The sequence below is a fragment of the Schistocerca piceifrons genome, chromosome 2, assembly GCF_021461385.2.
Source record: "Schistocerca piceifrons isolate TAMUIC-IGC-003096 chromosome 2, iqSchPice1.1, whole genome shotgun sequence".
In the NCBI taxonomy this organism is placed as follows: Eukaryota; Metazoa; Arthropoda; class Insecta; order Orthoptera; family Acrididae; genus Schistocerca; species Schistocerca piceifrons.
The window spans coordinates 855,768,877-855,783,923 of record NC_060139.1 but is presented as its reverse complement, the minus strand read 5'-3'; the positions used below and the strand labels follow the sequence as shown (position 1 = coordinate 855,783,923).

The window sequence follows — 15,047 nt, the reverse complement described above, 5'->3', positions numbered from 1 at the left end:
ACTTCATGAAAATGAAGATTTTTTTTTCATTATATTTCCTCTTGAATGTCATATAAATTAAATAATGTGACCATTGAGAAAAAAAAAATAGATTAAAAAATAAGTGTTTGTGGAATTCAAATCCTCACCTCATCCACAACCCTCTTCCACTGTGCTTGCACTAATCTCTTGACCACAATGACTTCTTATCACTGACATGTTTGTACAGATACATCAGTTACATAATAGATGTGTAAAACTACTCTTGTAATTTTCTCAGAACTGCCAGAATAGTGCACCTTACTACCTGCAGATTATGTTGTTTTAATGGCTTACTAAAGATTTACAAAATTCGAAGTAAATCCCTGATCCCAAATCCCAATGTTGTGGCCTCCCCTTGTTAGATGCAAAACCTGTTCCACACATATCCCTACCATCAACTACTGCTGTCCTTTCAGAGGCATCTCCTCCCCCATCAGGGGGGGGGGGGGGGGGTACCTGTAAAAGCAGTAAGGTAAGCTACAAACAAAGCTGGAACCACTGTGCTACTTTCTACATCTGCACATCAACTAAAAAGCTGTCTGTCCTCATAAATGACCACTCCCAAGCTGTGGCTAAGAGACTGCTGGACTACTGAGTTGCTGAACATGCTGCTGAACACAATGTGCTTGACTTCAATGACTGCTTCACTGCCTGCACCACAAGCATCCTCCCTACTAACAACAGCTAATATGAAATGTGGAGATGGGAAGTCTCCCTATAACATAGCTTCCCTTCCATGACCCTTCTGGTCTCAACCTTTGCTAGTCCCAGTCACCATGACACTGCATGGTCTCAAAGGCAGCGCAACACTTACAGCTGCCCTTACCCTGCTATCCCCCTCTCCCCTCCCCCTTTCCCCCTCCATCTGCTATGCTTCCTCCTTACCCCTCACCACTCATCTCAGATCTAGGATTGCTGCTCACATCAGGCCCAGTTGCAGCCCGAATTCTGTCCACAATGGTCAGAGGAAGGCCATGCATGTATGAAGTGTGCCTGTGGTAATGTGTATGAACTTTCTATTTCTGAAGAAGGCCTTTTGGCCCAAAGCTTAGATGTTAAGTAGTCTTTGGATTGTGCCTATCTGCAAGTCAATGCCTTCTCTTTGTGGTGAGGAGCATTCTATCTTTTTTGTAATATTGTTTTTATTCCATTCTGGACATTCCATTGTTTGTTTTCTGCTAGGTATGAAACTCACAACTGCTAGTTATCATTAAGTTCAATCTCATTATTTGTCAATCCATGTGTTACTTCAGTGTATGGCTGCAAATGGATGTAGCACTGGTGCAAGTTTCGTGTCACCTCTGTATCAGTTGTTCCATATGTTAACATTGGTGTGACTTGAAACAGTCACATATCCATGCCACATATCTGTGCCTCACCACTTCTGTGTGCATGTGACCTTAAGCTGTAGATACTTTGGCAATTTACAAGGCATGTAAAGTGTGTCAGTGTTGATGCCATATCAGTAAACTTTTTTATGTAACACTATCAGGATACTGTTCTTGTTATAACCTATGTCTTGTTACCCAGGTGCAATGGGTTTTGATTACCTCTCGTCATGCCCTGAAATGAGAAATGTCCTGCCCATTATCCTTCCCACCCCTCCTACCGTGGTATTCCGCTGTCCACCATACCTACACAATATACTCGTCCATCCTTACACAACCCCTGCTCCCAATCCCTTACCTAATGGCTCATACCCCTGTAATAGACCTAGGTGCAAAACCTGTCCCATACATCCTCTTAGCACCACCTACTCCAGTCCGGTCACTAACATCACGTATCCGATCAAAGGCAGGGCTACCTGTGAAACCAGTCATATGATTTACAAGCTAAGCTGCAATCTCTGTGCTGTATTCTATGTAGGCCTGACAACCAACAAGCTGTCTGTCCGCATGAATGGCCACCGACAAACTGTGGCCAAAAAATAAGTGGACCACCCTGTTGCTGAACACACTGCCAAACATGATATCACTCATCTCAATGACTCCTTCTCAGTCTGTGCCATATGGATCCTTCCCACCAACACCAGCTTTTCTGAATTGTGCAGGTGGGAACTTTCCCTGCAATACATCCTATGTTCCTGTAACCCTCCTAGCCTCAACCTTCGTTAGTCACTGTCCTCACCCATCCAGCCTCCCTCTGTTCCCATTCCACCACTACACAGCCACCATTTCACCTCCACACCCAGTATTTTTTAATTTATTTTTATTTCTTTCGTTTCTGTCCTTTCCGCTACTTACCCCCTCCCCCCTCTGCACCTTCTCTGCTGCCCTCCGTCTAAACTGCAACACTTCACTGTCTGCCACTTCCACCATACTATCCCTCTCCCTCCCCACCACAGCCTCCTCATTACCCCCACCAAGTCGCTATTCCCATCATGCGCTTGTGCTGCTGTTCACAGTGTAGTTTCAGCTCTCTGAGACTGCAAATGTGTGTGCAAGTTGTGTGTGTGTGTGTGTGTGTGTGTGTGTGTGTGTGTACTGCTGACGAAGGCCTTAATGGCCGAAAGCTTTAATTGTGTGAATCTTTTTGTTGTGCCTACTGCGACTCAGCATCTCTGCTACATGGTGAGAAGCAACTTTCCTTCTCTGGTATTGTTACATTCCATCCTGGATTTTCCATTGTTTGATATTTGTCTATAGTGTATTTGTTTATCAAGGGAATCATATTATAAAATGCCACTATACCCAAATTCACCATTTTTTGTCAGAATTTACACACAGTATCAAATAGTGGCTTAACAATCCAGTTCAAACTGAAATAACATCAGTTACAATGCAAATTTTAGCACTCAGTGGCTCAAATCTTTCTTTTGGGGACTAAAGTAATTTTACACCTAAGATGAGAAATGCAAGTTGGTGCCAGATAAGGATTCAAAATAAGATTTACTCCTTATTGCTAGCAGTCAGCTTAATCAGTTAGGCCAACTGAATGCACCTCCAGTAGTGACTCAAACTTTCAGTGTCACTGCTGCTTCCTTTAACACTGTAGCTATTTGTTATCTCATAGAGTAAGCACCTTTGGGAGGAATGGATTTGTTGGAGAGACAAAGCAGTACCACTAATGTAGGGATGCATATATCCATGAAAACACTGAAATCAAAGATTCAGTCTTTTCATCAGACAAAGTAAATGTTGTCTGTTAATAAGAAAAGTGAAATATCATGATCAAATTTTATTCATAAACTTTCTTTATATACTTGTGTCACACTTAATAGTTAATATGTCCTTATGTAGCCTTCTTTATATCAAATCTATATTAAGCTAGAATTTCTAAATTAACTAGCACCAGTACATTTCTCAACTGGCAGTCAAAATGCAAATATAATTGTGCACACAGTGCTGACTGGTTTAAGTTTTTGCACTGCATAAATGCTTCAGTCATATTTGGGAATAAAAGTCTTAATTCCAGGAAGAGCTATGTTAGTTATATTATGATGTATGTGTTGATACTAAGTCATTTCATGTAGATCTTTGTATAGACCCTTAAACATGAGCAGGGCAAAACACATTCTTGTCCTTTTTCAACGAAGTCAACACCCAGTGTCCAATGATATAACTGTTGATGTGCCATTAAAATAAAAGAACAAAAGACGTAAAAGAAAATTTTGCATCAACACTGAATTATTACTAACTGTATAAAAATTCCTAGTCTCTTTTGTTACAGTGATATTAAAAATATAATGTTATACTTGCTGCAGAAAACTTTTTTGTCCAGAAAATGCAGGTGAGCCAAATTAATACTGCATATATCACATGATTTGAAAGACAATTTATGTTTTGTATGTATACTTCTGAGGACATACCTTTGGGCTCATATCTGTGAGATATTCTGACTCAATCTTATTTGTCAGGGTAAGATGATGCAATGCCTCTTGAAAATGAGGTGGCTTCACTCTTGTTGAATGAAATGTCTCCAGTCCACTCATAAACATCTCTGTTAAAGCCTTGTGCTTCCATGCTTCTGCAAAAAAGAGTTTGACGGTGTTAAAAAGGTAATCAAGGGCAAAATGGGAGGGTTTGTATAGAGTATTTTTTTGATGTAGCAACAGATATTGATGTCCTTGTAGTATGAAAAATTACTTTATGTGAAGTATCACTTTCATACTGATGCTCATTTTGATGTGATTATTTGGATTATGCTGATCACAATAAAATCAAATTTTCTGATAGCACCATAATGATATCAAAACATTTACAAATACCAATAAATAAATCTGCATACATGGTATGTACTATGAAAAATTACTTTATGTAAAGTATCACTCTCATACTGATGCTCATATTAATGTGATTATTTAGATTATGCTGATCATAATAAAATCAAATTTTCTGATAGTACCATAATGTTATCAAAACATTTACAAATACCAATAAATAATTCTGCAAACATGGTATTATGCAGGGCTGTAATTACGGTATTTCATTTTAGTTTTGAAATAAGCAAATCTTTTGTGTTTGATAGGTACAAGCATGTATGTTTTACCAACAAATAGTGTTATAAGTTTCATTTTTATAATTGTTACTGTTCAGGATGAAACTGTGACTTAACTGATGAGACTGTATAAGTATTTTGTCCAAAAACATTACATTTCAGGAATTATTCACAAGTTACATTTAAGAAAAACCACTCGAATTTGAAATATCAACTTTGGAAATAAGTGTTTAGGATTTACACACCTCATTTGAAAGCCCTGACTCTCTACTATTTAAAGAATATCCTGCATTTTTTCTAAATTTTGAAATTTAGGAACTATCACTGCTGCAAAATGTTGATATGTGATTATTCAAATTTTTGGAACACAGTTTTGCTATCTTACAGCCCTAACAATTTTAAATTCAAAAATGTAGATTTTTACTAGAAAAATATGGCAGATAATGAAATATCATTAATACAAAGGTTTGGCTTTTAGGGAAACGTTGTTGAACTTGGCTAGAAAAGTGCACACTTAAAAATCAAGTAGAGGCATTACAAGAATGTAGAATTAATCGTTATGTGTATAGGCCCCCTGGCTCAACAGCTGTTGTGGCTGAGCACCGGAAGGATAATTTGGAAAATATTTCGAGTAGATTTCCCCACCATGTTATAGTTCTGGGTGGAGATTTTAATTTGCCAGATATAGACTGGGAGACTCAAACGTTCATAACGGGTGGCAGGGACAAAGAATCCTGTGAAATTTTTTTAAGTGCTTTATCTGAAAACTACCTTGAGCAGTTAAACAGAGAACCGACTCGTGGGGATAACATATTAGACCTTCTGGTGACAAACAGACCCGAACTATTTGAAAAAGTTAACGCAGAACAGGGAATCAGCGATCATAAAGCGGTTACGGCATCGATGATTTCAGCCGTAAATAGGAATATTAAAAAGGGTAGGAAGATTTTTCTGTTTAGAAAAAGTGACAAAAAGCAGATTTCAGAGTACCTGTTGGCTCAACACAAAAGTTTTGTCTCAAGTACAGATAGTGTTGAGGATCAGTGGACGAAGTTCAAAACCGTCGTACATTATGCGTTAGATGAGTATGTGCCAAGCAAGATCGTAAGAGATGGGAAAGAGCCACCGTGGTACAACAACCGAGTTAGAAAACTGCTGCGGAAGCAAAGGGAACTTCACAGCAAACATAAACATAGCCAAAGCCTTGCAGACAAACAAAAATTACGCGAAGCGAAATGTAGTGTGAGGAGGGCTATGCGAGAGGCGTTCAATGAATTCGAAAGTAAAGTTCTATGTACTGACTTGGCAGAAAATCCTAAGAAATTTTGGTCTTATGTCAAAGCGGTAGGTGGATCAAAACAAAATGTCCAGACACTCTGTGACCAAAATGGTACTGAAACAGAGGATGACAGACTAAAGGCCGAAATACTAAATGTCTTTTTCCAAAGTTGTTTCACAGAGGAAGATTGCACTGTAGTTCCTTCTCTAGATTGTCGCACAGATGACAAAATGGTAGATATCGAAATAGACGACAGAGGGATAGAGAAACAATTAAAATCGCTCAAAAGAGGAAAGGCCTCTGGACCTGATGGGATACCAGTTCAGTTTTACACAGAGTACGCGAAGGAACTTGCCCCCCTTCTTGCAGCGGTGTACCGTAGGTCTCTAGAAGAGCGTAGCGTTCCAAAGGATTGGAAAAGGGCACAGGTCATCCCCGTTTTCAAGAAGGGACGTCGAGCAGATGTGCAGAACTATAGACCTATATCTCTAACGTCGATCAGTTGCAGAATTTTGGAACACGTATTGTGTTCGAGTATAATGACTTTTCTGGAGACTAGAAATCTACTCTGTAGGAATCAGCATGGGTTTCAAAAAAGACGGTCATGTGAAACCCAGCTCGCGCTATTCGTCCACGAGACTCAGAGGGCCATAGACACGGGTTCACAGGTAGATGCCGTGTTTCTTGACTTCCGCAAGGCGTTCGATACAGTTCCCCACAGTCGTTTAATGAACAAAGTAAGAGCATATGGACTATCAGACCAATTGTGTGATTGGATTGAGGAGTTCCTAGATAACAGGACGCAGCATGTTATTCTCAATGGAGAGAAGTCTTCCGAAGTAAGAGTGATTTCAGGTGTGCCGCAGGGGAGTGTCATAGGACCGTTGCTATTCACAATATACATAAATGACCTGGTGGATGACATCGGAAGTTCACTGAGGCTTTTTGCAGATGATGCTGTGGTGTACCGAGAGGTTGTAACAATGGAAAATTGTATTGAAATGCAGGAGGATCTGCAGCGAATTGACGCATGGTGCAGGGAATGGCAATTGAATCTCAGTGTAGACAAGTGTAATGTGCTGCGAATATACAGAAAGATAGATCCTTTGTCATTTAGCTACAAAATAGCAGGTCAGCAACTGGAAGCAGTTAATACCATAAATTATCTGGGAGTACGCATTAGGAGTGATTTAAAATGGAATGATCATATAATGTTGATCGTCGGTAAAGCAGATGCCAGACTGAGATTCATTGGAAGAATCCTAAGGAAATGCAATCCGAAAACAAAGGAAGTAGGTTACAGTACGCTTGTTTGCCCACTGCTTGAATACTGCTCAGCAGTGTGGGATCCGTACCAGATAGGGTTGATAGAAGAGATAGAGAAGATCCAACGGAGAGCAGCGCGCTTCGTTACAGGATCATTTAGTAATCGCGAAAGCGTTACGGAGATGATAGATAAACTCCAGTGGAAGACTCTGCAGGAGAGACGATCAGTAGCTCGGTACGGGCTTTTATTGAAGTTTCGAGAACATACCTTCACCGAAGAGTCAAGCAGTATATTACTCCCTCCTACGTATATCTCGCGAAGAGACCATGAGGATAAAACCAGAGAGATTAGAGCCCACACAGAGGCATACCGACAGTCCTTCTTTCCACGAACAATACGAGACTGGAATAGAAGGGAGAACCGATAGAGGTACTGAAGGTACCCTCCGCCACACACCGTCAGGTGGCTTGCGGAGTATGGACGTAGATGTAGATGTAGATGTAGAACTGCATTGGCAGATATGTATAAGTATTATCTATTAACCTGCCTGATAAGTTGTTATTGAATATGTAACTGCTCTGTATTTTGATATTTTGTAGAATACTTCCTACACTAGTCCTTGAGTAGTTGCTGTGTCCTGTGCCACAGCCAGTGACCAACAATCTGTGGTAGAATTCAGTCAGTAATTCAGTCACCATTTAGCTTTCAATGAGGCACCTTCAGTAAATTCAGACTCTTCTAAAATGTTGTCTAGCTAGTTTTGGTTTGGTACACTTGACATAGATGTGAATTATTTTGAGGAAGTTTATGCAAAGTTTATAATTGTAATATTTGCATGTAACACTGAAAAAAACTGGATTAAGCAAAAAATACGAAGATATGCTTATTATTCATATTACATTCTGAACATCTGGATTTGTTCATAAATATACAAGGTCCAGGATCTCAAGAGAACCACCAGAATGCTTACTTGACACTAACAAAAGTTTTTTTTAAAAAAATATAAGTTACCTTTCTTCTATAAGTATGTACTTCTTACTCTCTCCAAAAAGAAACAAAAAGTACAATTTCATTATCACTTAAACTGTGCACTTGATGTAAGAGAGAGCAAGGCAGTTAAATCGTACTCCAGCCTTGACAGTTGTACATTCATATGTGAATTAAGTCTTTTCCTGACCTTTGCTATCTGAGAGATTCTCAAATAAACACCCATTCAGACATTGTTACTGAATTTCCTCTGTTATATCAGTAAGTTACCACTGTGCCATCACCAGAAATGTCTCATCTAGGAGTCCATGTATAGGTCATGGAATTGAAAATTCTGAAGATGAGGCACGTCCAAGAGGTATCTTTTATAGAATGAAATTTTCACTCTACAGTGGGGTGTGCGCTGATATGAAACTTCCTGGCAGATTAAAACTGTGTGCCAGACCGAGACTCGAACTCAGGACCTTTGCCTTTCGCGGGCAAGTGATCTACCAACTGAGCTACACAAGCACGACTCACGCCCCGTCCTCACAGCCTTACATCTGCCAGCTCCTCGTCTCCTACCTTCCAAGCTTACAGAAGCTCTCCTGCGAACATTGCAGAACTAGCACTCCTGAAAGAAAGGATATTGCGGAGACATGGCTTAGCCACAGCCTGGGGGATGTTTCTAGAATGAAATTTTCACTCTACAGCGGAGTGTGTGCTGATATTGTCCATAATATAGTAACTCTTCACTTAGAAACCAGGAAACAACCCCTGTTGTCTCAGACCCATCAACAGTTAGTAGAAGAACCAGGGAGGCAGTTAATGGCAAAGGAGAAAGGGAGCCCCCAGTGAGAGGCAGAATTCACAGCGTCATTGTCATCTGATATGAGAATGCCACTTATTGTCTGAAATATAAATATGACAACAGAGAATGGTAGGTAGTACGTAAACACAGATATGAGTAAGGAAACCAGAAATTTTTTTAGCAGGGCCACAGCAACCAGTCACAATGAGGCATTTGGGATTGTTGGGTTTGTTTGTATGCTGTTCATGTTCCCAATCACTACTCGCATGGATCATATGGGTGTAAAAGACTTAGGTGTAAGATGAGTCATATGCAACCATGAAACAAACCCTGCTTCTGTCCTAACACCAATACATGCTATCCAGTCAGAGACTCGATCACCTGTGAAAGTAGGCATACTGCATGTAAACTTCACATAGTTAACTTCAGTGGAATGGCTGCTTTGCTGCAAACTGGACTCCCCCCTCCACATTCTGCAGTTGAGGACTATGGCTATCTTCCCTATTCTCACATTAGCTAACATGCATTTTACTGTATTTTATGATTTTTAAGACTTAACAGTCATTTGTGAGTGCCACCTACATGAACAGGGCCATGTACACAAGGTGCTCTCTGATTTTAAATATTTTATTTCTGCCAAACCTTTGTATGATGTGCTACATTTTATCGACTAATATGACAACTTGGCATGAGGTTTCAACTCACAATGAGCCTGTTTCACAACAAAAATTCCGGAAGACCAAAGGTGACAGCAAAGTCTGTCAAAACTGCTTGTCTAAAATAAAGAAGTATTTTTGCGATGTTGGCTATAGAATCACTCCTTCTCATTTCTCAACATGAGAGAATTTGATTAGACTTTTTTGCTTCAACTAATCATGGCCACTGGAGACTATGTGGTCTATCTACAGTTGCTGAGTCAGCCATAGTGCCGCTTTGATCATCACTGCAGTTTTTATTTACAGGCTTTTGCCTGCAGTATTTTCACACTTACAATAAAGATAGTTTGAAAATGGACATAGGTCTCCGAAGCTAGTCACCATCAAGAAATAGACAAGATACTTCCTAATGCAACTTATGATGGAACTACAACCATTTATTTCAATTACAAAACAAGTTTTGGAGCTATGTTTCAGCTGCAGTATACTGCAAGTTCATAAATTTAAAGCAATATGCTACAGAATGATTTATTCCTTTCTTAACTATGGGATGAATTATGGGGCTGTGCAGCTGATGTCCACTTGAAAAAGAAAAGAACAAAAGGATGCTGGAAAGGGACACCTTCCTCTAGCATTACTTTTCCTCAACAGAAGTTATCAAAACCAAAAATACTTTCTGTCTTTTAAACACGATCATATTATCTCAGCTGTTTTTCTAAAAGAATTTCATATGATTTTGTACATGATGTTACGTATTTCAGGCTATAATCCATAAAAAAAGTTATGTTAGCTTCATTGTTACAATCGATATGTACTTGCTTTGGATGTGCAGTTAAAATTACTTTTCTTTTAGAAACATTTGAAAATTATGAAATATTTGGCACACTTAAAATTTCTATTATTAATTACACAATTTAGTGCAATTTATTAAATTTTTTCTGGATTCTTTTATAAAATAATGTTATAGGTTAATTGAAAGTCATTTGTCTATAAAGTTTGTAAACTCTTTGGAATATTGGTAGTACTGCAAAATGAGTTAGTGGTGGGCATCCCTCTCATGTGATCGGACGTGTTTTTCATTTTTGGCAATAACAATGTAATTTTTTGTTTTAAAGTGGAAATTGTAAAGACAGCATGATATAGAAAAATGTGAAAGAATAAAAATCAATATAAAAACAGACATTTTTTCAGTAGTTATCTAATCAATTGGAATCACGATAACCTATGATATCAAAAAATTTCAGGTTCAAATTCAACCTCTAGACATGAAGAACTGGAGCCAACTATGAGAAAACAAGATAAATAAAAAAGTTTATTGTAAATCTTACTCCTCTCAAAGTTCATTGACAGAGTTTATTTTGAAGTCAGTGACAATCACCAAGTGATATGAGGGAGGGGTATATTACAATGTATACATGGGATAGGCCACAGAGAATCACCTCGTGATGTGTTTGTACAGCAAAATACTTAATGCTATATTCTGAATACATATTTAAATTAGTTACTGTACATACTTTATGAGTCAGCAACTGAAGCTACCAAGTGCAGTGCTGGTACACAATCACAATATCAGAACAAAACGTGTCTACTTACAGAAAAGAATGAAATTAAAAATGACAGTCAGAAGCCCATACACCAATGGTTTCGTTTGGCTTATCAAACTATAGAACAAGAACCAATTATGAATATGTAACTGGATTGATTTTAATTCAAAATTGAAGTCTTTTCTTATAGAAAAATATTTATAGTCATTCAGTGAATTTTCAAATGTAGCTTGTGATACGAACCAGTAGAATATTAGTCATAAAGTAATAAATGTATGAGGTAGATGTAGGATGCAATAACTGTAGTAAGCAACATAGTTTGAAAGTGTCATGCTATTTTTTTGACATTTGCAAAAGACATTGTTGTGTTGAGTCCATGCAAAGAAAATGCAAGTAAATATATAAACAATCTTAAGGTTAATAAACACAGGGTGTATACGTGGACAAGGAAAAAAAATTCCCGGATATTCCTTGATTTCCCAGTTAAAAATACTCTTTCTCCCGGTTGAAAACACACGTTATCCATGTTAAGTAACAGTATATTTTCCCTTATCAATCCTTTGAATGGTTATGATTTTATACATGGGCGTAGAATTTCCCGGCCCTTTAGAAAACGAAACTCAGGGAAAAAGACATGTTTTGGAAATATCTTTGATGTGCAGCAACATGTACACTGTGCATTTTCATATTACACTGCATGTTACTTTCTGAATGATTGAAATCAAGATAGCAATGTGCGTTTATAAGCCAGTCGTAGCTCATGTCACGTGATGTTGCCAGCCGATGGAAACGGATATTCAGAGCATAGGACACATGATGTAGACCAACAGCAACGTCACTGTTAAGTATCATGAACACACAAACATGGAAAGTTAATAGTTTAAATTAATATGCATAGTGTTGCTGCAATAAAAGCAAAACTTTCACATATAATATTGGACTCTAAGGTTAATAAGCTGCAAGAGAAGCTAAGCTTTTGCATATATTGATCATTTTTGGGTGTGTTACAATTAAGATATATCACACAAATGTGCCAGTAATATTTTTAATAATGACATAAATGTCTGGTCTTCAGGGTTCGAAATTCTTCTAAATGGCTCGTCATCAAAGAGTTGATTTTCAAATGAGAGTCAAACGCCCTGTGATTTAATAAATTCATGGTACATTCTTGCACATAGTTCAACTTATGTAAAAGGATATTTACTTTGAAAGTAATGCTTTTCAAACCACCATTCGCAATATTTTTCTGCGACCTGTTAGAAATAGGTTCGTTTCTGCAGTTGCCAGAGAGCGCAGATAACAGGCGACACCGCGCTTGCGCAGCTATCATGACGTAGGAAGCCCGTATGTACGTACATGTAAAATATTAAAAGATCATACATTATGTCATAAAAGAAACAAGACATCAAAGGATACTCCAAGAGCATTGGAATTTCGTGAACCATACTAAAATGTGCACATTTAAAGTCCATACTTAAGTGCACATTTGTATGTCCAGATTCCCAATGAAATAGACGTTGACCTGATATTAAGCTTTTCAGTGTGGTTTTCGGGATGTAAGATTTCTTGGAGCACCAGTATTGTATTATGTCATGTTTGGTTCTGTATTATGGTAAAATTTCATATGTGCTAGAAGATGAAAACGTGCACTTGAAATGCAGCAAACAGTTGAAACTAGCCAGTACTGTGGATTAAACATTTCATTTCAAATACATTGACTGCCTCTGTGAAAAAAGTTTATAAAAGTCAAATTTCTTTAGCAAACAGACAAAAATAACTTCATTGTTCCGCAAGTGGAAATAAAATACAATTTGAAACTAATGACATATTTTAGCCTTCTGTAATTATGTGAATGCATTTTAATTCACTTGATAGCTCCCGGCCACAGATATCTGCTTTGTTTTTATTTGACGTGAGAGTAAACGAGGGGGAAACAGCAAAATCACTAAATGTAAACATGGGTCACGTGGAGACTACCCACTATAACTCAGACTGCTCTGCACATCAGTCCTGGATCTACGATATTTGCGAACCGGGTCAATAATAAAAAAATTGAATTTTCAAAAATATGTTCTTCTTGTAGCACATGTCTTTCTGAAAAGTCTGAAACATAAAACACATGTGTTCGAGGAAATGTTAAGACATATTATTTGGACTTAAGTGTGCCAAAGTGCAGTGCCACGCATCTTCATAAAGCATTCTTCTACTGCATGTCACTGTATTTTGCTCTGTGGAATTGAAACATGTATATTTTGTAATGTATGCCATCAAACTATATTCACGACAGTGGAAATTGAAATGCCCCATGGTGCCTCTCCTGCTCCCAGTCAGGTTGTTTGACAGCGTGCCTCTCTTTAAATAATAAAAAATAAAAAATAAAAATAAATAAATAAATAAAAAAATAAAAATAAAAAAACAACCTCACAATTAATAGCAGATCAGGTTATTTGTAATCGGGAGAACAAGAACTCTTCAGAAAATTTGCACTCTTTATTGCCTATTAGCTAATAACTTGCTGTTTTGTGTGATATAAAATTAAATATAGCCTACATAAAACCAATAAAGACAAGAGATAAGCAAGAAATTACACATTTCTTCAATCCTTAGCTCCTAGCATTTTTTTCTCTCTAATCTTGCTACAGCTTTACATGGCATGCTTTCCTTTCTGCGAAAGCATCTATTACCTCATCAAAGTTCGTCAGTCGTTTTGCTACATGAAAAATCAAAATGTCATTATCTAATACTAAAAAAGCTGTTAACACAAATAGTACCCAAGACTGGTGTGTTTTCTCGATCTGATTACATCTATTTTGTCACTGTCTGCTAGGTAAAACAAAATAGGCCTTTGTAATATAGCAGCAGTTTTGTAACACACACCAAATAAACAAAACTGTTTTGGCACAAATGGCCATTTTTATAACAAGACAGAATATAATTCACAAAGTACCAATATCAAATGTCCATTAGACCTACTACAAGCAAAAAGCTTTATGCTAGAAAATAGTTTCACATTTCATTCATACGCATCAGTTTCTCAAGCATGAGATCGAAAAATAGTATTACGAAATTTTTATATAAATTTGGAATCGTCTTATTCTTCCATAATTTGTGTGATGTTCCCGTTTCTTCTCCTTCCTCATTCTAACAAACAATCTTGTCATCACCAATTCTGTAGCTATTCATGCCATTGTTAAAATTTGTTCGCCGATTAACTTCACTAACCCTGCCAGAATCACAGGTTTAGTTATCCCGCAATTATTTTCCGGTTAGGCGCTATTACGTGTTCGTACAATATGTTTTCCGCGTTACTTCCAAAATAGAATTTTGGCTGCTAGCTGGGGACTGTATAACTGGTCCTTACTAGTATAGTGATCTTGCCAAAAATTTTCTGTCAAAATTTCAGTTTCTTTGATACACAGAGAAGATAATACGTAATTTTTCTCACCTGTTATTCCTGTCAGTTGTTTATTTCCATTCTGGTAGTCTGAATCTATGGATTTTGCTAGTAATTATAACAATGCTGATCATTAGCAAACCCAATCAACCACATAATCAGACAGCGATTGGCATTCATCCCTTCGGCTTTACTCCACTCAGCTCGTAAAGCCCCGACCACTTTTGTCTGTGGAAAGTTTGTTTATAGATGTGACAAGGATTCTCCTGACAGAGACATCATGCATTCAAAAATCAACTTATGATTCATTCAGAAACCAACTTAAAATGTGTTCAAAAATGTTCAAAAACCAACAGGGAAGCGTTTCAAAACCATATGAATAATCGATAGACAAACTTGCCCTGGATGCTAGGCACTTTGTGAAGCAAGTTCTTTTCCTCAACAATATGAATTTGGCGCCCCCTTTTCCCGGTAGCATCCAGCTGCTTGCTGCGACTGCTTGCACAGCCAATAGCCACATTCCTGTAGCCAGAAGCAGGAGAATCTACAACTGAAACGTGACTCAACTGTGCATGTGCACGAGCCCGATCGTAAATCTAAAACGAATTTAATGTAAACAGTTGTGACTTCACGCTCATCAGAGGCAGTTTGTTGTTATGAAGCATTGCATAG

The 15,047-nt window shown here is 37.9% G+C and overlaps 1 protein-coding gene across 1 annotated transcript in view; it reads right to left on the bottom strand.

Annotated features, from left to right (window-relative positions):
• The window catches only part of LOC124777235 (sphingomyelin phosphodiesterase-like), a 161,508-nt gene that overhangs the window by 92,739 nt on the left and 53,722 nt on the right, over positions 1 to 15,047 (bottom strand). The window contains exon 2 of the mRNA XM_047252562.1: positions 3,830 to 3,987. Coding sequence (XP_047108518.1) covers positions 3,830 to 3,987 — 158 coding nt within the window. The remainder of the gene's footprint in view (positions 1 to 3,829; positions 3,988 to 15,047) is intronic.